Source organism: Peromyscus maniculatus, chromosome 8, assembly GCF_049852395.1.
Source record: "Peromyscus maniculatus bairdii isolate BWxNUB_F1_BW_parent chromosome 8, HU_Pman_BW_mat_3.1, whole genome shotgun sequence".
Classification (NCBI taxonomy): Eukaryota; Metazoa; Chordata; class Mammalia; order Rodentia; family Cricetidae; genus Peromyscus; species Peromyscus maniculatus.
This window is the reverse complement of record NC_134859.1, coordinates 102951107-102978148: the sequence shown is the minus strand read 5'-3', so window position 1 is coordinate 102978148 and position 27042 is coordinate 102951107. Positions and strand designations below refer to the sequence as shown.

Below are 27042 nucleotides of genomic sequence, written 5' to 3'. Positions count from 1 at the left end.
CCAATCAGTGTTTTATTTATTGACCAATCAGAGCAATTTGACATACAGACCGTCCCACAGCACTTCCCCTTTCTTTTTTTTAAAAGGAAGGTTTTAACTTTTACACATCTCCAAAGTCAGCTTGGTATATTTGGGAATTTGGGCGTAGCTTCTCTTACTACTTCCTGCTGGAGGGGGGCGCTGTATCTTATGGGGACACAAAGAAAATTTTAGGATCATGGAGTAGTCCGTGAGACCGTATCGTCTGAGCCAGTTGCCTTGAAACGATTCTGGATGTTGGATCATCTGGGCCATGGTGTCATCGGAGACCTTTCAGGTGGTCTTGGCTGGTCAAACCTGATGTATCTTAATCTGGAACAAATCCATAGCCTCTGGCTTTCTGTGGAAACAAAAGCAGAGCCTCCTTTCCAAAGCAACATATCCTTACATCCAAATTTTGAAGTTAAGGTACCTTTAAAACACACATTTTGGCATAACTCAACAGCTTTTGCAATCAAATGTTTCTCTTCAGTTACGAATATCAAAGAGAACATAATCCAGATTCTCTGTTTGGTAGCCATCTCTATGTGGCTTATGTTTTATATTACCTTGAGCCTATTGCTTTAAACTGCAGCCTTCTAAGCCTGAAATGGTGCTGTGGCTGCTGGCTCCTCCCACTTCAGCTTCCCAACATGGCGGTGGTACGTTTACCACCAGCTCTGGGAGCCCTCCTGGGTCTATGCTTTTATCAAAGCAGCATGTAGCCCAGAAACCTCTTTTTTTTTTTGTACTAGCAAAGGCTAAATCCACCATGCAGCTTAATGTGCCACTTGCAGAGGCCTCATTCCCGCCATACTGCAGATCGAGCGCACAAGCCAGGAACCCGCCAGTAGCTCAAACCGGCAGGCTGCCGCTCATTTGAGAGAGACAATTAGGAAGCTGTTTTTTAGCTCCATTTTAGAATCTTTTCTCAGGTTTTAGGTAGAAACTTTTGCCCCACGTTGGGCGCCATTTGTTGCTAGAGTTTTCCTGCCTTGCCCACAGTCAGGACAAATCTTTGTCACCCGTCAGTCCCACAGCCACTCAGACCCAACCAAGTAAACACAGAGACTTATATTGCTTACAAACTGTATGGCTGTGGCAGGCTTCTTGCTAACTGTTCTTATAGCTTAAATTAATCCATTTCCATAAATCTATACCTTGCCACGTGGCTGGTGGCTTACCGGCGTCTTCACATGCTGCTGGTCATGGTGGCGGCTGCAGTATCTCTCCGCCTCAGCCTTCTGCTTCCCACAATTCTCCTCTCTCCTTGTCCCACCTACTTCCTGCCTGGCCACTGGCCAATCAGTGTTTTATTTATTGACCAATCAGAGCAATTTGACATACAGACCGTCCCACAGCAGGGAACTGTAAACACAGCTCAGCAGTACAGCTTGTGAGTTGGCATATGACTGTCATATGAAGGGATCCACAGGATTTCCCTTCTCCTGAGTGACCTAAGTCAGGTGGCCCCTTAAAGCTCTACGTCATGATGGTGCATGATGGTGCATGCCTTTAATCCTAGCACTCGTGAGGCAGACCTCTGAGTTCAAGGCCAGCCTGGTCTACAGAGTAAGTTCCAAGACAGCCAGGGCTACACAGAGAAACTGTGTCTCAAAAAACCAAAAAACCCAAAACCTCTATATGTTGTGGGCATAGGGAATGTATAGTGAGGAATGGTGACATCAGGCCTCAGTTGAAATCCTTTTAATGCACGTGTGTGTGTGTGTGTGTGTGTGTGTGTGTGTGTGTGTGTAGTGCTGGGGATAGACCATGGGAGCTTGCACATACTAGAGAAACACTTTGCCATCAGCTACATCCCTCAGCCTGAGATGAAACATTTCTGGGTGACTTTGAATGACTCACTTAACCTCTGAGCTTCAGTAAATGAGAGAGAGCATTTATCGTCGTCTCATGAAATTCCTGCGGGTATTAAACAGACTAGAACCACTTGCCACAGAGCCAGCACAAGTCAATATGCAACAAGCGCGCTTCAGAGATGCTGTGCACACAGGCTCCTTAAGATCTGATAGCTTTTAGGCCGGGCGGTGGTGGCGCACGCCTTTAATCCCAGCACTCGGGAGGCAGAGCCAGGCGGATCTCCGTGAGTTCGAGGCCAGCCTGGGCTACCAAGTGAGCTCCAGGAAAGGCGCAAAGCTACGCAGAGAAACCCTGTCTCGAAAAACCAAAAAAAAAAAAAAAAAAAAAAAAAGATCTGATAGCTTTTTCCCTCTGCAGCCAGAGGGTAGGAAATCCATTCTGACAAGCTCTCTGGACCTCTTTTCCTTCCCGGAGGGGTGAGCAGCACCGCATGTGCTCAGTGGCTTGAGTGAAAGGGCGAAGCTGTCCCTTAGGAAACTGCATCCTTCCCTACCTCCAGTTTCCTGCTTGGTCCCCTGGAAACAGCCTCCATCTATCTCTCTCTCTCTCTCTCTGAACTTATGATTTGCAGAGAGGCTGAAACAGAGGTGTGGTTGATTTCCTTACCACAGTGATTTACTAGGTTCAGCCTTGGATCTAGAAAAGTGTTGGTTCAATGAAAGGGAGTAGCAGAAATTGCTGTGGTGTGGTGACGTACACCTGTAATCCCAGCACTTGGGTGGCTGCAGTAGGAGCATCCTACCAGCAACACAAGCTGTCCTGACTGCCTCATGCATGCTTCACATGGAACCGCCCAGGCTGTTAGTTGATGTAATCACCAGTTTGGGGCCCAGCTCTGTGCTCCCCACACTGCACCTTTTTCCCTTCCAGAGTTCAAGGAGGCTAAGTTCACAGTGGTGTCTGCTGTCCTCTCCACACTGTTGGGAGGAGACGGGTCCCCGGGAATGGATGGGAGTTGTGAGTGTTACATGCATGGAATGTAAGTTTGAAAACACTAGGAGATAAATGGCCCTCTTGTTTTTCCTATAACTGTCTATGGTCTCAGAGGGCAGGGGCTGGTCTGATTCCTCTTCCTTTGTGCTCCCTCAAGGTATCAGTCTCTCCCCCTTTGCCTTTTACTCATTCAACCTTGCCATGGCAACCTAGGAAAACTTTAAAAAACCCCAGGGCCGGAAAGATGGCTAAGCAAGAAAAGGCGCTCAGTGCGAAGACTGATGACCTGAGTTTGATCCTCGGAACCCACAGGGTGGAAAGATAGAATCAATTCCTGAAGGCTATCCTATGACATCCACAGTCAAGCCATGGTATGGGGAACCCCCCATACTAATAATAAATAATAATAAAACATGGTGGGTAGGACTGGAGAGATGGTTTAGTAGTTAAGAGCATTGGCTACTCTTTCAAAAGACCTAGGTTCAAGTCCCAGTATTCACCTGGGCACTTAAAACTGTCTATAACTCCAGTCCCCATGGATCTTAATGCCTTCCTCTGGCCTTCTCAGACATGAAGCACCCACAAGGTGCACAGACACATGCAAAGAAAAAATACCTTACATGTTTTTTAAAAAAGGCACCAGGGTCTCTTCTCCATGACAGCACTAAAGCAAAGAAGATATCTCCCCTACTCCCTGCTTTAGCCCCCTGAGCTAAAGCCAGAGTGAAGGCTTTGAACTCTAAGAGTTCATGCTGAATGGCTGCCATAGTCACATGCTGACCCACCCATCACCCGTCTTCCGGCAGCCTAGTCATCCTGGGAAGAGTGTCCTCTGGTGAGACCAGCTTTATCACTGACCACCATCAGCTTCCTTGGCCTTGGAGTCAGCCATGGAGAAGACAGAAGAAATGGTGTGTTAGTGGTCACTATGGAAGTCAGGGTTAAGTCTAGGTTGAACAGACTCAGAAGAAGCTGCGTGACCAAGCTTGGCTGATGGGACCAAGGTCAGCATCCTCAGACTAGAAGGAGAGAAGGCACATGCTCAACTGGCTCCTGATCATGGTGCTTTGGATGTTGCCAGCAAACTGAGTCCTCCTGGCTCGTTCTAAATTTATATACTTTTATCACCATAAAAAAATCCTAAGTGGCTGGGCGGTGGTGGCGCATGCCCTTAATCCCAGCACTTGGGAGGCAGAGCCAGGCAGATCTCTGTGAGTTCGAGGCCAGCCTGGTCTACAGAGTGAGATCCAAGACAGGCACCAAAATACACAGAGAAAACTTGTCTTGAAAAACAAAAACAAAAACAAAAACAAATCATAAGTGAAAAATGTCTGAATAGGCTTATTTAAGGTTATAAAGAATGATAATGGAAAAGGAAGGCTGAGTCATATGAACAATCTCACCACTCTGCAGGCTCAGGGGTCCCAACTTCAAGGCCAGCCTGCTCTAAATATTAAGTTCCAGTGTAGACAGGTTATGTATTGGAATTTTCCCAGGGGCCTGCCCTGAGAAAATCCTTCCCAGGGTCCTGGGGAAGATGCTGCATCTGGCGTGGGGTTATCTGAGGGAAAATAATCTATGTACACCATGCTCCTTCATTCGTTTACTTTATTTCTAAGACAAAATTCTGTCTATACAGCTTCAGCTCCATCATAACATTCAGCTCCTCTCTGTACCTACTTTTCCTGTTCTCTCTTAGTCCTAAGCTCCTGTGCTTTCAATCTCATCTTCGTCCTCTGTTCCTTCATCCTCCATCTTTCCTTCCTTGCTTCTTACCACTCAGCCTGAGCCAGTCTGTCTTACCAGCTACAGAAACTCTGCCTTGTTCTCTTCCTTCTGGCTACACTGCTCTGCCTGCTCCAGGAATTCTGTTCCGGTCTTTACTGCACCTGGTTATGCAAAAAGCCCAATTGTCCTGAGTCAATAGCTCTGCAGTGCTACTAGTCCTGAAGGAAAGGGATGGTCTGAGCTTCATTTGCACAAGAAACAAAGCTATGCACCTACAGTCTGCCTGTCTCCTAAGTTCTGTAGGGGTGTTACCTAGCAGATCAACAGTAGGTCTCAGAAGCTTATTCTATTTGCCATATGGCCTAGTAGTATATGAGTGCACAAGAATTTCGTAGCAGAAGACAGCTGATATATATTAAAGGCTGAATAACTCGAAATATTCCTTGATAAATGACTTCCCTCTTGAAGGACTCCTAGGTTAATCAAGGTATAGCTTACATACACCTGAATTCTATGATACATTCTTACGGCTCACTTCAGGTATGTGATGAAATCTTTTCTCAATGACAACCAAGGACTGAGAAACATTGATCAAAGTGGTCATGGGCGCCTGCTGCCAGTGTGATGTTGTTGAGACCCAACACTGGGCACAGTGTCTGGATCCGGGATGAGGGTGGAGACTGCTAGTTCTAGGTCCCCAAAGACTTGGGTACCCTAAATGCAATAAATGAGGGCCTGGTATGGAGGCACATGCCTGTAACCCATGCACATGTGGAGGTCAGAGGATAACTTTGTGGAGTGGGCTCTCTCTCTTTCCAACTTTACATGGATTCTGGGCATCAAACTCATGTTTTCAGGACTGTAGCAAGTGCCCCTACCTGCTGAGCCCTCTTATAGTAGGCTCCTATGACTTAAAAATATTTTTTTTTACATTTATTTTACATGCCATGATGCCAGTGTGGAAGTCAGAGGATGATCCAAGGGAGTCGTTTTTTACATGCTGAGCCATCTCATGGGCCCCTCCATGACTTTTTAAACCTTATCTTCTCATATATTGTATCTATGACCTACACATACTAAGATAAAAAAGGAGCCAGGTCTAATGGGTCTTTCTTTGGACCGCCAGCTCCTGAATAATGACATGGAGACTTTTTATTAATTATGAAAGGTTGGCCTTAACTTAGGCTTATTCCCAAATAGCTCTCAAAACTTAAATTAACCTGTTTATATTAATCTACATTCTGTTATGTGGCTCATTACCTTTCCTCAGTACCATATATTCGACTTCCTCTGTGTCTGGCTGGCAAATCTCCTGTGCCTCCAATTCTTTCTCAGAGTTCCTATCTCTCCCCAGAAGTCCCGCCTGTCCTCTCCTGCCTAGCTATTGGCCATTCAGCTCTTTATTAAACCAATCATAAGATGCCTTAGGCAGGTGAAGTAAAACAGAGACACATTTTTTTTTTTACACAGTGTACAAAAATATTATCCTAACCGCCAGGGCATGGTGGTGCACTCCTTTAATCCCAGAAGAGGGAAGAGCAAAGGCAGGTGGATCTTTATAAGTTCCAAGCTAGCCTGGTCTACATAATGATATTCTGTCTGGTTTTTGTTTTATTTTTGTTTTTGAATGTGTATGAGTGTCTTGTCTGCATGTATAAATGTGTACCACATGCATGCCTGGTGCTTGCAGAAGCCAGAAGAGGTCATTGGATCCCCTGAAACTGGAGTTACAGATAATTTTGATCTTTTGTGTGGGTGTTGGGAATGGAACCCAGGTATTCTGCAAGAACAAAAGGTGCTCTTAACTGCTGAACCATCTCTTCACCCTTCCTGAGATCATGTCTTGAAGAAAAAAAAAAAGAAAGAAAAGATAAAAAGCAGTGAGAGGGCGGGGATGTGGCAGTGCCACTCAGCATGCCTGAAGCCCTGGGTTCAATCCCAGCACCTAAGAAACTGGATGCGGTGGCAAATGCTTGTAATCCCAGAACTTGGGAAGGGTTAGAAGGCAGAAGGACCAGAAGTTTAAGGCCACCTTCAGCTACAGCAAGTTTGAATCTAACCTAACATCCACGAGAGCCTGTCTTGAAAAGATAGAAAATACCTCCCCCGAGCTGATCACAAATGCCCTGCCTGATAGCGCCTCCCCTCCCTGACCCCATTGCTAGATCACCTTATCTTTTATTTTACTTGCTCTGGGGGGATTTCCCAGGTCAGAAGATAAACTCTAAGGCAATGTAGACCCTTTGTGTTTTGTTCATGAGTGTGCTTGGCAGCTCTGCAGACACAGCCTTTTTCAAGAGTTCAGGGATCAGAGTGACCTCAAAGAAAAGCAGAAGTTGTGGGGTGGTATGGAGCTCAGATACACCCCTCATCTGTAGTGGTGCAGGAGAGGGGGCAAGCCCGTGTGACGCCGAGACGAAACTGTGGCTCCAGGGCTGTTTCAGAATACTGGTGCATTTTTTATTAAAGAAGAGAATAAAGCATTTGTAAATATATTTCTCTCATGTATACTTCAAAGGTGACGCCGGTCAGCTGCTACAGAACTGGGGAAGTGAAACAGGCCTGAACTCCTCCTCTACCCTAGATGACAGACACACAGAGGGCCCGGAGGTACCCAGCCCCAGAGGACAAAAGGTTCCAAGTTGCATGAACAGAAGGATGCCAGCTGGCATCACAGTGCCACCTGGAGCAAGGTAGCCACCCCAGGGATGTCAGACATGCTTGATAAGAAAGCCCCTTTACCCAAAGAAAGAGGTAAGGCATGGCGGTTCCCACTGGGCTCCCAGCACAGAGGCCGGTCACTGCCTCCCACTGGATTGTATGGCTCCTTTGATTTCTAGGGTCTCGGGAGGATGGCAGAAAGGAACCAGAAGCCCCTAAGGGCTGCCGAGGGCAAGATGGGGACCTGGGTATCTCTTAGATGAAGCTGGACTTTCTGAGGTTTTGGATTAAAATACTGAACCCCTGACCCAGGTTGGGCCTCAAAAGCCCCTCACCCCATAAAGGTGGGAGGTAAAGAGCAGGCATTCTGTAGGAACGTGGGAAAGGAGAAATGTCTTCCTCAACCTAAGAATACTTAACATGGAGTAAAGATCTTCCAGTCCCCGGTGAAGGACACAGATGGACACTGGGGTCTGGATTGGTGACACTCACACAGGACATTCTTGGAGGCTGCAGATGTGAACTGTATGTACCAGGGCTGGCCTGAGGAGGTGAGGAGTGGATGAGACATCATGGTCCCTGAGATGGGGGCAGGCACAAAGAAGGGAAGTGAAGCAGAGATGGTGGAACTCCCCGCCACCCTAGCCCCTGGAGGGCTTCGTGCCCAGAAAATACTTCCAGGGATGGAACTTGAGGAGGTTGGCTCTGAGAGGAAAGGGGTGCTACCCATGTATGGCTGTTGAGGGCCTCCCTCTCCCTGTAGTCAGGCGGGCTACAGATCTGGGGTGAGCTGAAGCTCTTTGCCAGGGTTGGAGGGGTCCCGCTCTGCACAGTGGGAGCCATCTGTGCCCTGCTCAGAACTCTGGGAGTGGTACAGCTATGGAAATGACGGTCGTGGTTGGCGAAAGCAGTGAGTGGTCGAGGAGACCCCAGGCACCAGCGACGGCTGCGCTGAGAGTCCCTTTCAAGTGTTTCCAGTTGTGGCAAGGCTCAAGGAGACCTTGCATTGCAAATCTCTCAGAAAAACAGCTTTGGAGGGGAGAAAAAGTCAGCGAAGCAAGAAAGGCTTGCAGAAGACTGGCCACCATCAGAGGGTGAGGCCGGGGGTCCAGAAGTTGAGGGCTGAGGAGCCCCCAGGGACAGTGGGGGAGGGCGTTTGGCTTTTAAACTGAGCTGTGCCTTCAAGCTGAAGCAAAGTGGTCAAGGGAGGCCGGACAGGTAAACCAAGCCACCGACAGGAAATATGCTGTGTCCCCAGATCAGAGGCCTCTCTGCTCATGCTCCAGCCACCTGCTAGGATGTATTGCTGCGGTAAGGGCTCTCTTATTTGCTAAGAGGCTGCCATCCAGGTATGAGGGACTCCCTCGGCAGCGAGGCAGGGGGAGGCTGCGGGCCTAGAGAGGGGTCACTTGCTGCTGTGCGTCTTGACTTTGGTGGCGTTGATGTCTGCCTTGGTCTTCTGTATCCTGGCAAAGATCTCTTTGAAGAGTGCCTTGTACTCGGGCTGGCTCTGCTCCAGCCGCTTATCTACGGCCTCTACGTGCTGGCTTAGGCTCTTCTCACCCGCCTTGCCCTCTCCCTGGCCCTCCTCGCCCCCCAGCAGGTCCCTCCATGAGCTGTCCCGGGAGATGGGCCGCGAGGTCTGCACGCCCGCGTGCCGCACCCCGGCACCATGCTGCCGGCATTTGCTCAGCAGCTCCTCATATTTCTCCAGCAGCGCGTGGTACTGCTCGTCCACCTCCCTCAGGATAGACATACCGCGCCTGCGCACACTGTTGGCATGGAGCGTGAGGTTGCCCGCATGACGGCTGGCTGGGTCTTTGGCCACAATGGCATTGAGTGCTGTGTCACTGCAGCTTTTGCGCACTGCGTGGCTGGGGGAGGCTGCGGGCGAGGAGACACCATCCTGGACGTTGGAGTCATCCCCACTGCCTGGCTGGGGGTCATCAGCCTCAGGGGCCTGAGTGAGGGGTGCCAGCAAAGCCTCAGCCAGGTGCTCATCCCGGGCCAGCAGGTAGGTCTTGGCCTGCTTCATCTGCTGCAGCTCCAGCAGCTCGGCCTCCAGCTCCTGCACGCGCAGGCGGCAACCCTCCATCTCACACAGCTGTCGCTCCAGCTCCGTGTACTCCTGGAGCACCACCGTGTACTCGCGCTCGGCCCGCTCCTTGCGCTGTCGCTCCTGGCTCACCTGGGAACGCAGCACCCCCACCAAGGTCTGCAGTCGTTCATTCTCCTGCTCCAGGGGCCGAGGGCCCAGCTCCATCGAGGAACTGTGCAGGCGGAAGGCATCTTCGCACCTGCTGGGGGACAGGCAGCAGCAGCTGAGTCATGGCCCCGGCCCCGGATCAAACTGTCAGACACTGGGTTCTCTTGTCCATCTGTCTAACTCTTCCTTCTGCCCCTCTGAGCCACCATCCACCCCTCTAACGTTCTCTCCCGGCTGTGTGTCTGAGGATGCTGACCTATATAGATTCATCCAGGAGTCTTCAGCAATGGGAGGCACGGGGAAGGTTGAAGGTTCTGGGGTTGGGGCTGACCAGACAGACCTCTCCATACCTTCTAGATGCTGGTAATCTCCCTTCCTCTAGACCCCGATGCCTAGGGATGGTAGTGGTCCTGTTCTGTTGCAACCGGGACCATACACACTTCTTCTAATCTTTAATTTTTTTGTTTTTTTAAGATAGGTTTTCTCTGTGTAACAGCTCTGATTGTCCTAGGACTTGCTCTGTAGACCAGGTTGGCCTCAAACTCACAGAGATCTGCCTGCCCTTGCCTCCTAAATGCTGGGATTAAAGGCATGTGCTACTAAAGCCTGGCTTTTTTTTTTTTTTTTTTTTTTTTTTTGATCTTATACAGCCCAGTTTGGCCTTGAACTCTCTGGGTCAATGTGATCGTGACCTCTTGATTCTCCTGCCTCCGCTTTGTGCATGCTGGGATTGCAAGTGTACTTCACCACTTCATTAGGAGGTGCTGGGGATCAAACTCAAGGCCTTGTGAACGTCTGACAAACGGTCTTCCACCTGAGCCCCATCTCCAGCCTCACTTTGATCTCCACTAATCTGTCTTTCTCCCATTTTAGGCTGGGGACCAAACCCAGGGTAACACACATTCTAGGCAAGCACCTATAAAACTGAGCTCCGTCCCCAACCCTGTGTTCTTATATACGTAATTGTTGAATTAAGACTTAATGGGAACCAAAAGGAACAGTGCTTAACTCCTCCTAGGTTAGAAGCCTGGCTGTGCTGAGCACTAAACACATGACCTTGGATGAGCCACGTGACCGGCAATCGCAGATTTTCTCCTCCGACTTGCAGGCAAAATGAATGTGATAACTGTTATGTTCGCATAGTAACCCCTATGGCTGTCCTTAGCAAGCATCCCGAGGGCTTGGACCAGACAGTCCTCCTTCCCAGCTACAGTTCACACTGCTCCTCCTTCATCCCCCAGCCAGAACTCTTGGAATTCTTAGCCACCGCAGGGCCCTCGCCTACCGGGGGCTTGTGCACAGCTCCTTCAGGCAGGGGAAGGTATGGATGGTCCTCCTGCGCTCCCGCTTTTCCCGGCGGACCCGAAGCTGCTCCAGACCTCGGAGTTGCTCCACCTGGGCCTGCAGCTCCTCGACCTGGGACTGCAGGCGCTCGATGGTCTCCGTCAGCCTGGAATAAGACGAAGGCACCCATGGGAGACTATTTTTGTTGTTTGTTTGTTTTAAAGATTGTTAGGGCCGGAGAGATGGCTCAGCCATTAAAAGCTAGGCTCACAACCAAAATGTTAAGATTGATTTTTAAGGGTGTGTGTGCACGCGCGCGCGCATGTGTGTGTGTGTGTGTGTGTGTGTGTGTATGTGTGCGTGCGCTGCATGACCATGTGTGCAGGTGCCTGAGGGGGCCAAAAGAGGGAGTTGGGTCCCCTGGAACTGGAACTGGGTGATTGTGAGCAGCTCCCTGTGAGTGCTGGGAACCAAACCCTGGTTCTAGAGTAGCAAACACTCTCAACCTCTGGGCCGTCTTTCGAGCCCCACCCTGGGGAAGTCTTAAGGAGACAGGGACGGCCTCCTCACTGCCACTTGGGATTCTTGTAGATGGAGGACATGGAATTATGGACAAACAGACAATCTAGAACATGCTGTTTGGGGTTGAAGTCTGAGACCTCTCTGCCATATTCAAGGACCTGCCCTCTGTGCATCCCAGGCAGAGTCAATCATTCCTCCTCAGCCACCATTGGTCCTTTTGTATCTGTGCACGTGTGTGTGTTCACGTGTGTGTGGGTACATGTGGAGGCCAGAGGAACAAGCTATCCACCTTGTTTTTTGAGACAGGCTTCCACTAGAACCCATGGGTCGCTGATTCATTTGGGTGGGAACTCCCCATCACCACCTCCCCGGTTTGAGATCACAAGAGCACGTTATTGCGCCCCACGTTTTACATAGGTGCTGGGGGCTGGACCCAGGTCCTCACGCCTGTGCACAAAGCACTTTAGCGACCCGGCCATTTCCCCGGCCCCACTTCAGATTCTTGCACACCCCTCTGTCACTACCACTGGTGGATCCCATCCCCTCTCCTGGCCTCAGAGGGCACGGCCCACATGTGGTGCACACATACATGCAGGCAAAACACCCACCCATGCAAAATAAAAATAAATCTTAAAAAGAAAGGAAGGGCTGGGTGGTGGTGGTGGTGGTGGCAGCAGTGGCGGCATCGGTGTGGAGGCCAGCCTGGTCTACAGAGCAAGTTCCCGGACAGCAGGGTTACACAGAGAAACTCAGTCTTGAACTAGCCCCTCCCCCCCCCAAAAAAAAAGAAAAAAAAAAAAAAAGAAGGAAGGAGGGGGAAGGAACTCCAGTCAGTGGGATGGATGTTTAAGCACACACAGCATTCACAGCTGACATGAATGGCCTCGCTACTGTCCCAGCCTCTTCAGCGCTGTCCCCTGGGACATCGTGTGTGAGTCTCCCGGCCAGCCCGCATGCCCCCGTGTTCAGCCTGTCCCTCCCCGTCCGGGCCCTCCCCGTCCGGGCCCTCACCCGTGGATCTTCTGCTGGGCAGCCTTACTCTCCAGCACCAGCCTCTGGTTGGTCAGCTCCAGGTCTCTGGCCGTCAGGTCCAGCTGCTCGTACACTTTGGCATGCTGCTCATTCACGAGCCGCAGCGTGTCCAGCTGCTTGGTCAGGTACTAGGGGAGGAGGGAAAGGGTGGAGCACACCTTCACAATGAGGTGGGGACAAAGGTCTCTGCCTGGCCCTCCCACCGCCCCTGGGCCGATTGGCTTTGGGAGGTTTGTGTTCAGCTGAGCAGGGGGCCTGGGATGGGTGGGCAGGGGTGAACCATGAGAGTCAGGCCTTTTGCAAGTTGCACAAAGGTACACACAGGCGGAGGCCCAAGGCTCTTGAGAGGTGGGGGAAGCGGTGCAGAGCCCAGGCCCCTCACCTCGATCTCCTGCACCTGCTCCTCATTGGTGGCGTACATCTGCTGCAGAGACTCTTCCAGCTCCTTGTTCCTCTCCAGCAGAGTCTTCCCGAGCTCCGCAGCCAGGTGCAAGTCTGGGGGGGGGGGGGACAACGACAAACAGAGAACACAGAGGAGGAAGTCAGAGAGCCCTCACTAATGCCCTGTTCCCCAAGGCTGGGCTCTTGGTGACTCTGAGTCACCCTGACACAGGCTCTTCTCAGAAGCTCCAGCCTGGCTCGAGATGGAAGCCAGGGGCTAGAGTCTTGTGTGGTCGTCACTTCCGTCGGAAATGCCCCTTTCCCTACAAGCTTCAGGCTTACTCCCTTCTCATCCTTCAAGTCTCTGGCTTTGTTTTGTTTGCCCAGGATCTTACTGTGGAGCCCAGGCTAGCCCACCGCTCATGATCCTTCTGCCTCAGCTTCCTGAATGCTGGGATTGTAGACATGTGTTACCATCCAGCTTGGTATTTTTTTTTTTTCTGCTTGATGTAAAAAGCAAATAGTGCAGAAAGGTGAAAAGCCAACAATAAAGAAATTAGTTGACTCAGGTGTGGTGGGGCTTGCCTTTAATTCCAGTACTCAGGAGGCAGAAGCAGGTGGGCCTCTGTGAGTCTGAGGCCAACCAGGGCTACACAGTGAGACCCTGTTTCAAAAAGAAAGAAAAATGAGTCTCTGGAGAGGTGGCTCAGCACTTAAGAATTCTCTGCTGCTCTTGCAGAGCCAGAGGTTGGTTCCCAGCAAGCAATCACGACTGTTTGTAACTCTAGCTTTAGGGGATGGAACATCCTTTTCTAGCTTTTGTGGGGCTTGCGCGTGCACGCGCGCGCGCGCACACACACACACACACACACACACACACACACACACCTAAAAAGAAATACTGGACCAGTGAGATGGTTCAGAATTGCTGCTGAACCTGACGACCTGAGTTCAATTTCTAGGACCCTCATCGTGGAGGAACAGAAACAATTCTACAAGTTGTTCTCTGATCGCCACGCGCATGCCCATACCCATGCATCTATGTACACAACACACACATAAAATGTAACACAAATACAAAATACACTGTATTTTGTCTGTACCTGCCTTTCTCCTATAACAATATACCATGGTAGTTTTCTATGGGTAGACCTGTATGCACATTATTTTTTTTTTTAAGATTTATTTATTTTTTATTATGTATGCAGTGTTCTACCTGCATGTATGCCTGAAGGCCAGAAGAGGGTGCCAGATTTCATTACAGATGGTTATGAGCCATCATGTGGGTACTGGGAATTGAACTCAGGACCTCTGGAAGAACACCAGCCAGTGCTCTTAACTACTGAGCCATCTCTCCAGCCCTATATGCACACTATTATTGGATGCAGACAATGCTATTGTATATAAGCTCTAAACACCTTCGTCTAAATAGTCCTTATTGTTGGGTGTTTAGAGTGTCTTTGAGTATTTCCTCTATTAAAAGTGAAGCTATGAGCCAAATGTGTTATGGGATATTTGTACACCGTGTAAAGATATGTTGCTGATTGGTTTAATAAAGAGTTGAATACTAATAGCTAGGCAGGACTTTTGGGCAGAGAGAGGAAATAGGAGGCCATAATCTAGGTGCACAGGAGAAACCAGGAGACTCGGAGGAAGCAGGATGGGCAGTGCAGAGATGAGGTAAGGTGCCTCATGGAAGAATGTAGATTTTTTTTTTTAAATTGGGTTGATTTAAGTTATAAGAACTAGTTAGGAAAAAGCCTAAGCTAAGGCCGAGCTTTTATAATTAATAATAAGTCTCTGTGTCATTATTTTCAGGTTGGCAGTCCTGGCATAAAAGTACTACTACACAAATGTGGTATGCATGCCTAGCTCCAGAACTCAGGAAACTGAGGCAGGAGGATAGCAAGTTTGCAGCCAGTCTGTTACATGAGATTCTGTCTCAGAAAATCAAAAACAGGACTGGGGATGTAGCTCAGGTGGCAGAATGCTTGTCTAGCATGCATGAAGCCCTAGATTCAGGCCTCAGGACTGCACAAATGAGTGTGGACATGCACACCTGTCATCCAGTACTGAGGAGGTACAGGCAGAAGGAGCAGAAGTTCAAGGTCATCTTTGATATATAGGGTTTGTTCAAGGCCAGCCCGACTTTTATGAGACTCAGCTTAAAAAAGAAAAGAAAAAAAAAAGAAAAGAAATAACAACAATAACAACAGCAACAAAAATGTGAAACTGTGCCATAAACTCAAGACCCCAACTCCTCAGGAGGCTGAGGCGAGGGGACCACAGTTTAAGGTCAGTTCAGGCAACTCAGCCACTGTCTCAAAATGAAAAGTAGCTGGCAGTGATGGTGCATGTCTTTGATACCAGCACTCAGGAGGCAGAGACAGGTGGATCTCTGTGAGTTCGAGGCCAGCCTGGTCTATAGAGTGAGTTCCAGGACAGCTAGGGTTACACAGAAAAACCCTGTCTCAAAAAACCAATAAATAAATAAATAAATAAATAAATAAATAAATAAATAAATAAATAAAGTAAAATAAAATGTAAAACAAGGATAAGGATTTGGGCCTGGTAGCTCATATCTGTAATTCCAGCACCTGGGAGGCTGAGGCAGGAGGATTGCATCAAGTTCTATGCCAGTCAGGACTACAGGGTGAAACCATGTCTTAAAAACTTAACACCACAGTGCTGGAGAGATGGCTTAGTGGTTAAGAGCACTTGCTGTCCTCCCAGAAGCCCTGAGTTCAGTTCCCGCACCCCCAATGAGAGCTCATAACTGTTGGAAACACCAGTCTCAGGGCGTCCAGTGTCCTCTTCTTGCTTTTTGGGGCACTAGGCACTCACGTGGTACACATACATACATGTGGACAGAACAATCATACACAAAACTTTATAGTCTTTGTTAAGAACCACTAACAACCAACAGTAAAAGAAGGCTGGATGTATGTAGTTCGGTGATGGAAGCAGTATTGTGACTGCCCAGCACGTGTGAGGATCTGGGTCCGATGTATAGTACTGAAAAATAAGAGTCAAACTAGGATTAACTTCACTGTATTAAAACCTTAGTGCAAGTTACTGCCCGCTGTGAGAACACGTTCCTAGAAACAGAAGTAGTGGGACCAATAGTAGGCCTATGTGATCCATTTAGCCCAAAGCAGGAGAGTGCTGATTTTTATTATTATTATTAATTATTATTTAACATTATGAGGCCGTTTGTTACACGGGCCTTCATTCTAGACTGATGGTGTAAATCTGGACCAAGATTTGTAAGAGCAGATCTTCTGGGGCCAATGCGATGTGCTATTTTATACAACGTGATAGTCCTGTCTTCCCTTTCGGGTCCTCCTGGCAAGTTTTAGATACACGGCTGTTTTGGCTACACCCTCCACAGTGCAGCAGACAGGCCCAGGTGGGGCTTCCTCTTGCATCCTTACAGAGCAGGGACACTGGCTGGGTAGAGAGCAGAGCGTCCTGTACTCTTTCAGCTAAGCCTAGGACAGGACTGGTGTTTCCTCGTGAAGGCCAGAGCAGCCTGATCAGCCACTGGACCTACACAAAAGGCTTAGGAACAAGCCCAAAGTCTCTCCCACATGAGGGTAAAGTTTTCTTCTTTCTTTCTTAAAGACAGAGTATCATGTAGCTCAGGCTGGCCTCAAACTTGCAATGTAGCTGAGGATGACCTTGGTCTCCCATCCTAAGTGCAGGGATTGTTGGGATGTACCACAGTACCTGGTTTTATGTGGTACTAGGGAGTCAAACCCAGGGCTTCCTACATGCTAGGCAAGCATTCTTGAGGTTACCAATGGAGCTGCGTCCTCAGCAGCTTTTGATGTGGTTGTTTTGAGGTAGGGTCTCATGTAGTCAGGTTTTCCTTGATATGTAGCCAAGGATGACTTTGAACTCCCGATCCCATTGCCTCTATCTCCCAAGCGGTAGGATATGGACAAGCTCAGAGCAGGGGTGAGGTTTCGAAACAGCCAGGACGGGGCCTCTAGAGCTGACTTAACTGGAGAAGAGGACTTTGTGTCCTGATGTCGCCGGGGAAGCAGACCACAGCAGCTCCCCTCTGCCTAGGCTGTCATTATGACAGCCTGGAAGAAGAGCAGTTTTCCTGAAGGAAACAAAACTGAGTCATGGGAATCATACAAACCCCATAGCCTGGGGCAAGTGACTTGCCCAGTGACAGTGCCAAAATGTCCAGTCACCTAATATAAACCTAGTAAGGCGTTTGAGGACACTTGCCATATGAGTTTATATACGTTGAGCCAGTCTGGAGCCTGATGTTCCCATTACTGAATGACAGCCTTGTGATATATCATGTGCTTGGGGATAACAGGGGGGTGGGGTGGGGTGGTTGGCTGTGAGAACCTCACCATCTTCTCAGTCTGTAACGGGATGGCAATGTTCAGTTCGCCCCTTCTTAAATGTTTCAGGCCTTGGAACTGTTAGGCGGTCTTAGGAAGTGACCATTGCTATACCATATACGTGGCCATGAAAAGATCCTGCTGCTTAACCAGAGCTCAAGGCCAGAGGAAGGAGGAAAGGCCAAGGGCAATTGCAGTACCACACTCCCCGTTCCAGGGGCAATTGCGGTACCATGCTCCTCCTTCCTGGGCGGGCGAGCTGGGCTGTGTGACTTCCTGCGGTTTGTAGGCTGGGATCGGATGGGGGCTGCATCGCACTATGAACCGAGAGACATTGAAGGTTGCCTGCAAAGACAGTGACTGTGACACCCAGTGGGCCAGGGATGGTGAAGGGACGAAGGACAGGAAGGAAGCTGCCTGGGGAGGAAGAGGAGAATCTCAGACCGACTCACGGAAACTGGATCACATTGCAAGCTAAGCTGGTCAGAGCCGCCTGGAGGGAGGGTGGGAGGGGTCTAGAAGATGTAGAGTCAAGGACCTGGAGCAGCCAAGAAATAGGGGAGGCAGCTTACTGAAGGACCGTGGCAGTCCTGGACTCAGGGGAGGGTGGCCTGGGAACTTAGAAGCCAGCTAAACAGGATGCGGGCACTAGGCAACAGCCTGCTATGGCTGGATGAACAGGCAACTCTGAACCAAGCCAGGGAGGTCCTGAGACTGGGCTGCCACCTCCCGTCTGGCCCAAGGAGCTTTCTGGGGCCTCCTTCAGGAGACTTGAGTGGTTATAGGCAAAGGGATGCCCCAGAGAAAACAAAAGAGACCCTGAAATCCCATCGCCCCTCTGGCTGGGCATCAGGGTGGAGCAGGACAGACGTCTCACAGACAGGCAGGAAAGGGACAAGGAAATAGGCCAAGGGGGGACAAAGGTAAAGGGTGACTGAGGTGGAAGACACCAGACAGTGGAGCTGGGGGTCCTACCCCACGGGGCACGAGAGTCAGGAACTCAGAAAGGCCTCCGGGGGTAACCGAGGTGGAGAAAGGATATCATCTTCCTTACCACGTCAGAGCAAGGTCAGACTAGGCAGGAAGGAGAGGTCAGGTCAGCAAATCTGTGACTCAGCAGCCATCCCTGAGCCTGGACGGAGGTGGTCACAGGTGGAGGAGGAGCGGCAAAGGAAGAGCCAGTGCTTCATAATTAATTCATGGCGTTTTCTATTTTTACAGGGGCTCACCTGTCCTGACCCCCTCCTGCCTCCGGGGCAGAAGCCACACACACCAAAGTCAAACACCATCCATAGGGACAATCTCTTTGGGAAGTGGAGTTGGGGCTTGGGCCAGGGTAGAGGGAAAACAGGCAGGAAGGACACCCCAGGTGTGGGTGGGGCAATCACTGCACGGGCCACCCGGAAGATGGGGAGAAGAGAATTTGGGGATCAAGCACAGAGAAGGGGCCACAGACATGGGACCTCCAAGGTGACTGTCTTTTGGCAGACACTCCTCCCCATCCCTCAGCGCTCCTGGGCTGGCCTGCGGAGCGGAGTGGCAAGCACTTCCTTTGTCCCTTACTTCCTGTCCTTCGTTTGGTCCCGTGCCTTGGTACAAACATCCCTTCCCCTAGAGTGCCCCCCCTCCTTCCTGTACCCTCCAGTTCAAAGCTCTCTCTGCTGAGGGGGGCACGCTGTCACACAGCTGTCACTTCGATCCCACTTCCGTCTCCTCTGTTGGAATGCAGGATCAGGACGGAGATTCCGTCCCCAGACCCAGCACAGCCCCTGGCGGAAGGTCCACTTTCCTCACAGAGTGCTTCAGTACTGGGTGTGACCCCGTTTCCTGGACTCTGTCTATGACTGGAGCTGCAGGCCAGACCAGCAGGATCCAAGAAGTGGGGGTGTACAGAGCGCTTCAGGCCCGCTGGAACAGCAATTCCTGCCCCTCACCAGAAGCCATACACCTCCCACCCCTACTCTCCAGCTTCTTCCTCCCACATCTGGGCTGGGCATGGTGCCAAGCCTTCATTAGGGGTGTGGGAACTAAATGAGACTGCCATAGTATTAGCATCTGCCTCTCTAGAGGCTATCTTCCACAGAACTCAGTTGTTCATCTTTCCTTCTGGGCTAGCCTCTCCCAGGAAGCCATCCCGAAATCACACACACTTAGAACATCCAAGCAGGCCTCCCGCACTGGTGAGCCCTGTGTACCCACAGGTTCGGGGCTATGACTGTTCCAAGGTCCCAGGATGATGTCTGGCACTCAAATGAGGACCAACAGATGTTTGCAGAGAGGAAAAGTGTAGGGGTAGCGGCCAGGTCAGAGGAGAAGGTGCCACATGAGCATGGGCCAGCTGATTACATAGCAATGTCTAACCCATCGCCCTCCAAGGTGCACAGGTCTTCCGAGGTTCTGATTCACTGACAAGTACAGGGATGGCTCCTCATCGGCAGGTGAAGCCTGGCGCAGTGGGTCAGGGAACAAAGGCTCCAGGATACCAGTGAATGCTTCCCATCCTGGCAAAATCAGAGCTTGGGGGCCCTGAGGATGGAGACCAGGCCTCCACGGCACTCTCCGTGCCAGGCTTGTGTTTTAATACCTCAGGGCTTGCAGGTGACTGCGGGAAGGTCACTTTTCCCTAGACACATTTCCTCACCCCCTCAGGGTATCATCAAGAACTGGCACCTTGGCAGAGAAGAGGGTGGAGCAGACTCCACTCCAGCAGGCTTTGGCCTTGACCCTGACCCTCTCAGGCCTCCTCCTTCTGTCAGGACGACTCCACCTCTCTCCTCAGTGATGTCACGTAAGCCACCTCACCACCAGCTTCTAAACCCCTTCCCGTCACCTCCCTCTTTCCCGGGGCTCTCATCTTGGAAGTACGTCTGAAATGACTAAAGGACCCCTCCACATCCCGAGCCACTTGGGTGGACGCCTAGTGCAGGGAAGGACAAGGGGATACTTTTCTCAGGAAGGCAGGCTGGAGACTCCACTTTGGGCTTCTTCCCAGGCATGCTCCCACGCACCACCCCATCTCTGCGCAGAGGGAAGCGAGGTGGGGAAACTTTCTGTAAGTCTTAGAGCTCAGAAATTCTGGCCGGGACAGGTGCCGCTGATCTGGAGAGATGACATCTCAACACAGAGAACGCTCTCAGCAAAAGTAGCAGGAATGCCCTGCGGGCCCCAAGACTTCCATTCCACCTAGTACCCGGGCCCCCTAACAAAATCCTACCAGGGACACCGAGTAGTGGCAGTTATAAAATGAGAAGGGTGATGGACGCCCCGTCAACTAGACACGTCTGCAGGTCTCCTTCTATCACGTCCGAATCTTCCAGGGCAGCGCCCCTCTCCGTCCACGTCCCCATTCTCAAGACACATCACGCTCTGCTTGGCGCACCAGGTCCAGCCCAGCCCTTTTCTAGGTGATACCGCCCAACAATGGAGTAGCGGCCAGGGGTCTCGGGGCACACGCCACTTCCCTTCCCGCCGTGCTCACCCTGCTCCAGGTCCTGATGGTCGTACCAGGACTCCTCCTCCTCTGCGGAGTAGTCCTCCATCCCCGCCGCTCTCCGCATGGCCCCGCGGGTGGCGGTGGGCGGGCGCTGCGGCAGCTCAGGGCCTGGACTCGCAGCCCGGGACAATGCAGCGGAGGCGGCCCGGGCTTCCCACGTCGTCGCGGGCTCGGGCTGCAGCGCCCCTTCGCCCGCCGCGCGCGATCGCCATCCGCTACCGGCCGTGCGCACAGCGGGGCCTCTCGCTCCCGCGCGCCCTGGGTCCCGCCGAGCTGGGGACGCCGGGTGGCGGCGGCACAAAGGGCGGAGGGGTGGGGACTGCAAAGCGGGACGACAGCTGGGGCGACCAGAGACCGCCTGCAGGGCTGCGGTGTCAGTAGAGTGTGGGTGCCGCGGCAGATACCCCCTGCCCGCCTCGGGCCCGCACACCGCCCGGCCCGCGCCGCGACACCCGGAGCCGCTGCTGCATCTCCGCCCGGCCCGCTTGCTGCTTCCCAGGCCGCCAGCTCTGCGGGGTGGGGCCTGCCGCCGGAGGCCAATCATAAGACGTATGCAAATAGGGGGCGGGACCTCGCGTGAGGACCTTCTCAGTGTCCTGGTCCGGGAATTTCTGGATCAACCCTCTGTCTTCCTTTTTCCTCCACGTCCGACTTTGGTTTACGTCCATCTGAAATTATTTTGTTTACTTGTTGTCTGTCCTGGCTCTCCTGAGAGCAAGGGTCTGTCTGGTGTCCACAGCGGTCGTCACCGCGGAGAACCGGCTGACCCACGGATACATTCCATGAACGTTCTTTAAAACGGTATTAATTTACAAACAGCTTTAAGAGCTAGGAATGGGGGCTTTGGCTGCTGGAGAAAAGAATGAGGGTTAGGAGCTCTTGCTGAGACTCTGAGTTCGGGTTTCCCGTACCCTTGTCAAGCAGCTCACAACAGTCTGTAACCCCAGCTCCTCCGGCAATCGGACACCTCTCGTCTCTGAGTACCTGCAATCACATGAACCTTCACACATACACAACACACATGGTTAGAAAGAGCCAGGCACGGTGTCTCCCTCCTCTGATAACAGGACTTGGGAGGCTGAAGCAGGAGGATTATCTTGAGTTCCAGGCCAGGCCGTTTTATACAGCATGTTCTAGGCCAGACTAAGCTATGGCGTAGGAGTCTTTCTGTAAACTAAACCAAGCAAAGCTAAACATTACCTTAAGTGGGCTGAGGAGGTGGCTCGGTACATTAAAAGTGCTTACCAGCTTGAAAAAGAACAGAAAAGCAGAGTGTGTGGTTCACTCTCGGAATCCCAGTTCTGGGGGCTAGGGAGCCAAGATAGGTGGATCCATGGTGGTTCAATGGCCCCCCAAAGTAGACTACTTGGTGAACTTCAAGCCAGTGAAAGGCTCTGGTTCAAAACAAGGTGGACAGCTCCTGAGAGGTGTCCAACCTCCTTGGGGGTTGTCCTTTGCCCTCAGCACACACATGAATACACATAAACACACACACATGCATACACACACAAAACCTTTAAGAACCTGAGTTCTGAACTGGAGACAGCTCAGCAGTTTGGAGCACTTGGTGCTCTTGCAGAGGACCTGTGAATCCATTCCCAGAACCCATATGATGGTCCAGAAACATTTGTAACTCTGGTTTCAGGGGATCCATTCTCTTCTGACCTCCTTGGGCACCAGGCATGAACATGGCGTAGATATACACATGTAGGCAGACACTCATACACGTAAGTATAGAATAAATAAATACAAATATATAACACCTTTGGCGGGGGGTTGAGACAGGGCTTCTCTGTGTAGCCTTAGCTGTTCCTGGCTGTCCTGGAACTCGCTCTGTAGACCAGGCTGGCCCTGAGCTCACAGATATCCACCTTCCTCTGCCTCCCGAGTGCTGGGATTAGAGGTGTGTCCCACCACTGACTGGTAGAAATATAACACCTTTAAAAAAAAGAATAGGAATGTTTAAAAACCTGCATATCTAGAAACAAGCCAGAAGGAATGAAATTTGAGGATGTTTTCTTGTATTCTGGCCTTTCTCCTTTAAGGTTCTGATGCCTATTGCTTGAGACACAAATCTTATATCCAGTTACACTCTTAAAAGCGTCAGTTTAATCCATCCAAGCATTTTTCCTTAAAGGAGTTTTCATATTCAAGCATTCATGCAACTTGTTTTTGTTGAGACCCATCATGTGTGGGCATTGTTGAAGCACTCTGAATATATGTTGTTGTACACCCAATAAAGGACTTATATCCAGAATACAGCAAAACCTGAAAATCCAAAGGAAAAAGGCATATAGCCAGGAGAAAAATGTGCAAAAGACTTGACTACATAATTCCCAGAAATAAACATCCAAATGGCCCAGTCAATGTGTGACTAAGGTACTCAGTCTCTCTCTCTCTCTCTCTCTCTCTCTCTCTCTCTCTCTCTCTCTCTCTCTCTCTCTCTCTCCCCACCCCAGAAAGGATTTCTCCATGTAGTTTTGGTGCCTGTCCTGGATCTCGCTCTGTAGACCAGGCTGGCCTCGAACTCAGAGATCTGCCTGGCTCTGCCTCCTGAGTGCTGGGATTAAAGGCGTGTGCCACCATCGCCTGGCTCATATTTTTAGTCATCAGGGAATGCAAATTAAATCCACAATGAGGTATCACCTTACCATGTACATGGGACCTTAACTATTCCCCAAGGCCCATGTGTTAAAGGCTTGACTCCCAGAGTGGTGGTGTTGAGAGGTGTAAAAATGTTTGAGAGATGGAGCTACTGTGAATATGTGTTCGTGTATGTGCCTCTGTGAGTGTGTGTGTGTGTGTGTGTGTGTGTGTGTGTGTGTGTGTGTGTCTTCGAGCACCTACAGGGCAGATCACAACTGTAATTCCAGTCCTAGGGGATCAGATTCATCCTTCTAGCCTTCACGGATACCAGGCACACATATGGTGTGTAGGTATACACCTATATATGTAAAATTAAAATGGACAAAAATAACGTCCAAACATAGCAAAATCAACCAGAATAGTGTAGCTAGAGTTTTCCTGCCTTGCCCACAGTTAGGACAAATCTCTGTCAACCCGCCAGTCCCACAGCCACTCAGACCCAACCAAGTAAACACAGAGACTTTTATTGCTTACAAACTGTATGGCCGTGGCAGGCTTCTTGCTAACTGTTCTTATAGCTTAAATTAATCCATTTCTACAAATCTATACCCTGCCACGTGGCTTGTGGCTTACCGGTGTCTTCACATGTGGCTTATCATGGTGGCGGCTGTCAGTTTTTCTGACTCAGCCTTCCACTTCCCAGAATTCTTCTCCTCCTTGTCCCACCTATACTTCCTCCTGCCTGGCCACTGGCCAATCAGTGTTTTATTTATTGACCAATCAGAGCAACAGATTTGACATACAGACCATCCCACAGCAGAATAGTGTTTCGGTTTTTTTTGAGATAAGGTTTCTCTGTATAGCTCTGGATGTCCTAGAACTCAGAGATCTGCCTGCCTCAGCTTTCTAAGTGCTGGGATTATAGACATGTACCACTACCACATGCCTGTGCCCCTTTTTATTTCTTTTTAAATAGTCTCCCTATGTAGCCTTGGATGTCCTACAACTCACTAGGTAGACTAACTTGGCCTCAAACTCACAGGGATCTGCCTGCCTTTGCCTCCTGGATGCTAACATTAAATGCATGCACTACCATGTCTGACTAACTTAACCATTTTTTAAATTTAATTTTTATATTAGTGTGTGTGTGTGTGTGTGTGTGTGTGTGTGTGTGTGTGCATGTACGCATGTCATGTATGACTGTGGAGATCAGAGGACAACTTAGAGTAGCCTGCTCTCCCCTTCCACTGTGGGTTCCTGGGATCAGTCTCTGGCTGTCAGGCCTGTGCGCCTTTCCTGCTGAGCCATCTGGCTGGCCTGAGCTGAACTGATTTAAGCACAGAGCTCTGCAGTGTTAAACACACTCATGATGCTGTGCAGCATCACTACCATCTGCCTACTGAACACTGCCTACTGTAAAACAGAAGAAACTCTGTGTTGCTCACTCACTGTGCATTAGAGATGTTTGTTTCCATTCTGTGTGTTGGTTGCATGGGTCATTTTGTGAAAACAGAGGTCTACTTGTGAAGTATGAACCTAATTGGTCTTATCAATAAAAACCAGGAGTCAAATATTGGGGTAATAACCTGAAAGATCAGAGAATCAAAGGAGCCTCCACCAGTGACTTCTTACCTCTCCAGATCCTCTGACCAAAAGGGCTGTGATCCTGTCTCCACCTTGCCTTATCACTTCCTGTCTCTGCCTCCTGAGTGCTGGGATTAAAGGTGTGTGCCACCACTGCCCAGCTTCTATGGTTAACTAGTGTCTAGCTCCACCCTCTGATCTCCAGGCAAGCTTTATTTGTCAGAACACAAACAAAATGTCACACAACATAAATGAACACTTGAGATGTATGCATTTTTCTGAAGACATCTTATATGCACAAAGTAGCATACTTGAGAAAAAAAAAGTAGGGGCTGGAGAGGTGGCTCTGTGGCTAAGGACACTGGCTGCTTTTCCAGAAGATCCAGGTTTGATCCCTAGCAACAACATAATGACTCACAACTTTCTATATCAGCAGTTCCAGGGACTCGAACACATTCTTCTGGCCTCCTTGGGCACTACACATACATGGTGCACAGACATACGTGCAGGCAAAACACCCATACACATAAAATAAAAGTAAAGAATAGAAAAAGAATAGGGTATGGCGACCCATGTCTGAAATCTCCGTACTCACAAGGTCAAGGCAGGTGGATTGCTGGAAGTTAGAGGCCAGTGAGTTCAAGGCCAGCCAGGGTGACATGGCAAGGCCCTGGAAGCAAACTGCGAGGTTGTTCCCAGCCACAGAGGACAAAGAAGAGGAGGAAGAGGAGGAGGAGAAAGAAAGAAATACCATACTGAAAAGCCATATGCTTTTGTAGCTAAAAACTACAGTGTGAGCTGGGGAGGAGTTGGTGGGGTGGCAAGAGTCTGGGAAATACTTAGACCCAGCCTGCGGAGGTGCCACCCTCGGGATAAAGTGGCAGCCACGCTACACACCTCGGGAGAACGCTCCAGGTATAGGAGACAGCAAGATCAAAAGCTCCTGGGCACAGAAGGGCTTGACTTACAGCAGGATCCGTGGGAAACCCAGCACCGCTGGCGTGGAGTGCGTAGAGTAATGAGCCCAGAGTCAGAACTGTAGGACCCAGTCAGAATTTTATCCCTAAATGAACCAATGAAAAAATCCTTTATTTTCATTTATGAAATATCAGCCTGATAATTTAGGAGCACGGGATTGCAGAGAAGCAGGACAGACACAGGGACTTTTACAACAGCCTAGAATGGTGTGCACTGTGGGCTGGGCAAGACTGTGGGGGGGCAGGGAAATTGAGAGAGATGGTGGTGGTGGAGCTGGTGCATGATTGACAGGACAGGCACGTGAGTCAGCTGTGCATCAAGTGATGCTCACACAGACTCTGCCCTAGTAATTGGGCAGTGGTGACACCACCCAGAGCCGAGTGTGAGGGACGCCTGGGTTGAGAGATTGAGTTCTGAAGTTTCACTGAGGGTTTGTAATTCAATCTGCCCCCACCCATCATGTCTTCATCCTACAGCTCTGAGGCATGAGCCAGAGCTGCCGCAGGGAGCTCCAGAAGTCCCAGAGGCAAGCAAGGGCTAAGGACCAGGTCTGAGGATGGCCACCTCAGTTTCCCCAGCCTGTGCAGTAAGGATGCTAGAGGGTATCCTCTTTGTTAGAGAAAAGAAAAAAAAAGATTTGTTTTATTTTATTTAACTTATCTCCCCCTTCCCCCAGATTTATTTTATTTATGTATATTAGTGGGAGGTTATCCACAGAGGCCTGAAGGGGGTGCCAGATCCCCTGGAGCTGGAGTTACAGGCAGTTATGAGCTGCCTGACATTGGAGCTGGGAACCAAATCCCAGTCCTCTGGAAGAGTGGTAAACACTTCTTAGCCATTGAGTCATTTCTCCAGCCCCGTGCTTGGGCAATTAAAGGCGGATCCCAAACACAAGACTTATTCCATCCCTCGGAACTAACACTGCTTCCAGTGGTGACTTACATGCTCTCTGTGCTTGAGAGGCACCCGGTTCCTACTCATCCCGTAGTCTTTAGCCTTGCCCACATGGATCAAGCCCTCAGCACGGCTCACCCAGACCCTTTGCTTCCCAGAGGCAGGGATGGACATGTCATGTGTCAGTCTATGAAGATGGGGGGGGGGGGTTGGTGTCAACTGGCATCTGTTTTTTTTTTTTTTTCCCTTTCAAACACGCTGGTAGAAGAAAGTTGGACTCTCAATGCGTATCCCAGGTGACTGACTGACCTGAGGGTAAGGCTGAAGCAGGCCCCTGACCTGACCAGAGGGATGGAACCCCTTGGGCCCTTCTGCAGATCACAGGATACCAGTGTAGGACACTCTGGGAGATGTGAGTTGGCTGGGGTAATTGTTAATACAGGATGTGTGCCAAGCCTGTGATATGTCCGTTGTCTGCTCTGGCTCAGAGGCCTCGG

At 50.3% G+C, this 27042-nt stretch overlaps 1 protein-coding gene across 2 annotated transcripts; it reads right to left on the bottom strand.

Moving 5' to 3' along the window:
* Nucleotides 1-6996: 6996 nt before the first annotated feature.
* On the bottom strand, nt 6997-21009 carry Cdr2l (cerebellar degeneration related protein 2 like). Of its 2 annotated transcripts, none has more exons than XM_006997745.4 (5): nt 20489-21009; nt 12648-12760; nt 12245-12393; nt 10713-10877; nt 6997-9521 (listed from the first exon to the last, which is right to left on the bottom strand). In XM_006997745.4, exons 1-5 carry the CDS (start codon nt 20565-20567, stop codon nt 8627-8629), a joined length of 1401 nt encoding a protein of 466 aa, XP_006997807.1. In that variant the 5' UTR covers nt 20568-21009; the 3' UTR covers nt 6997-8626. The 2 variants fall into 2 exon arrangements, with proteins under 2 accessions (XP_006997807.1, XP_006997808.1); XM_006997746.4 differs by having other exon boundaries at nt 6997-9518; nt 20489-21001.
* Between the last annotated feature and the right edge of the window lie 6033 nt (nt 21010-27042).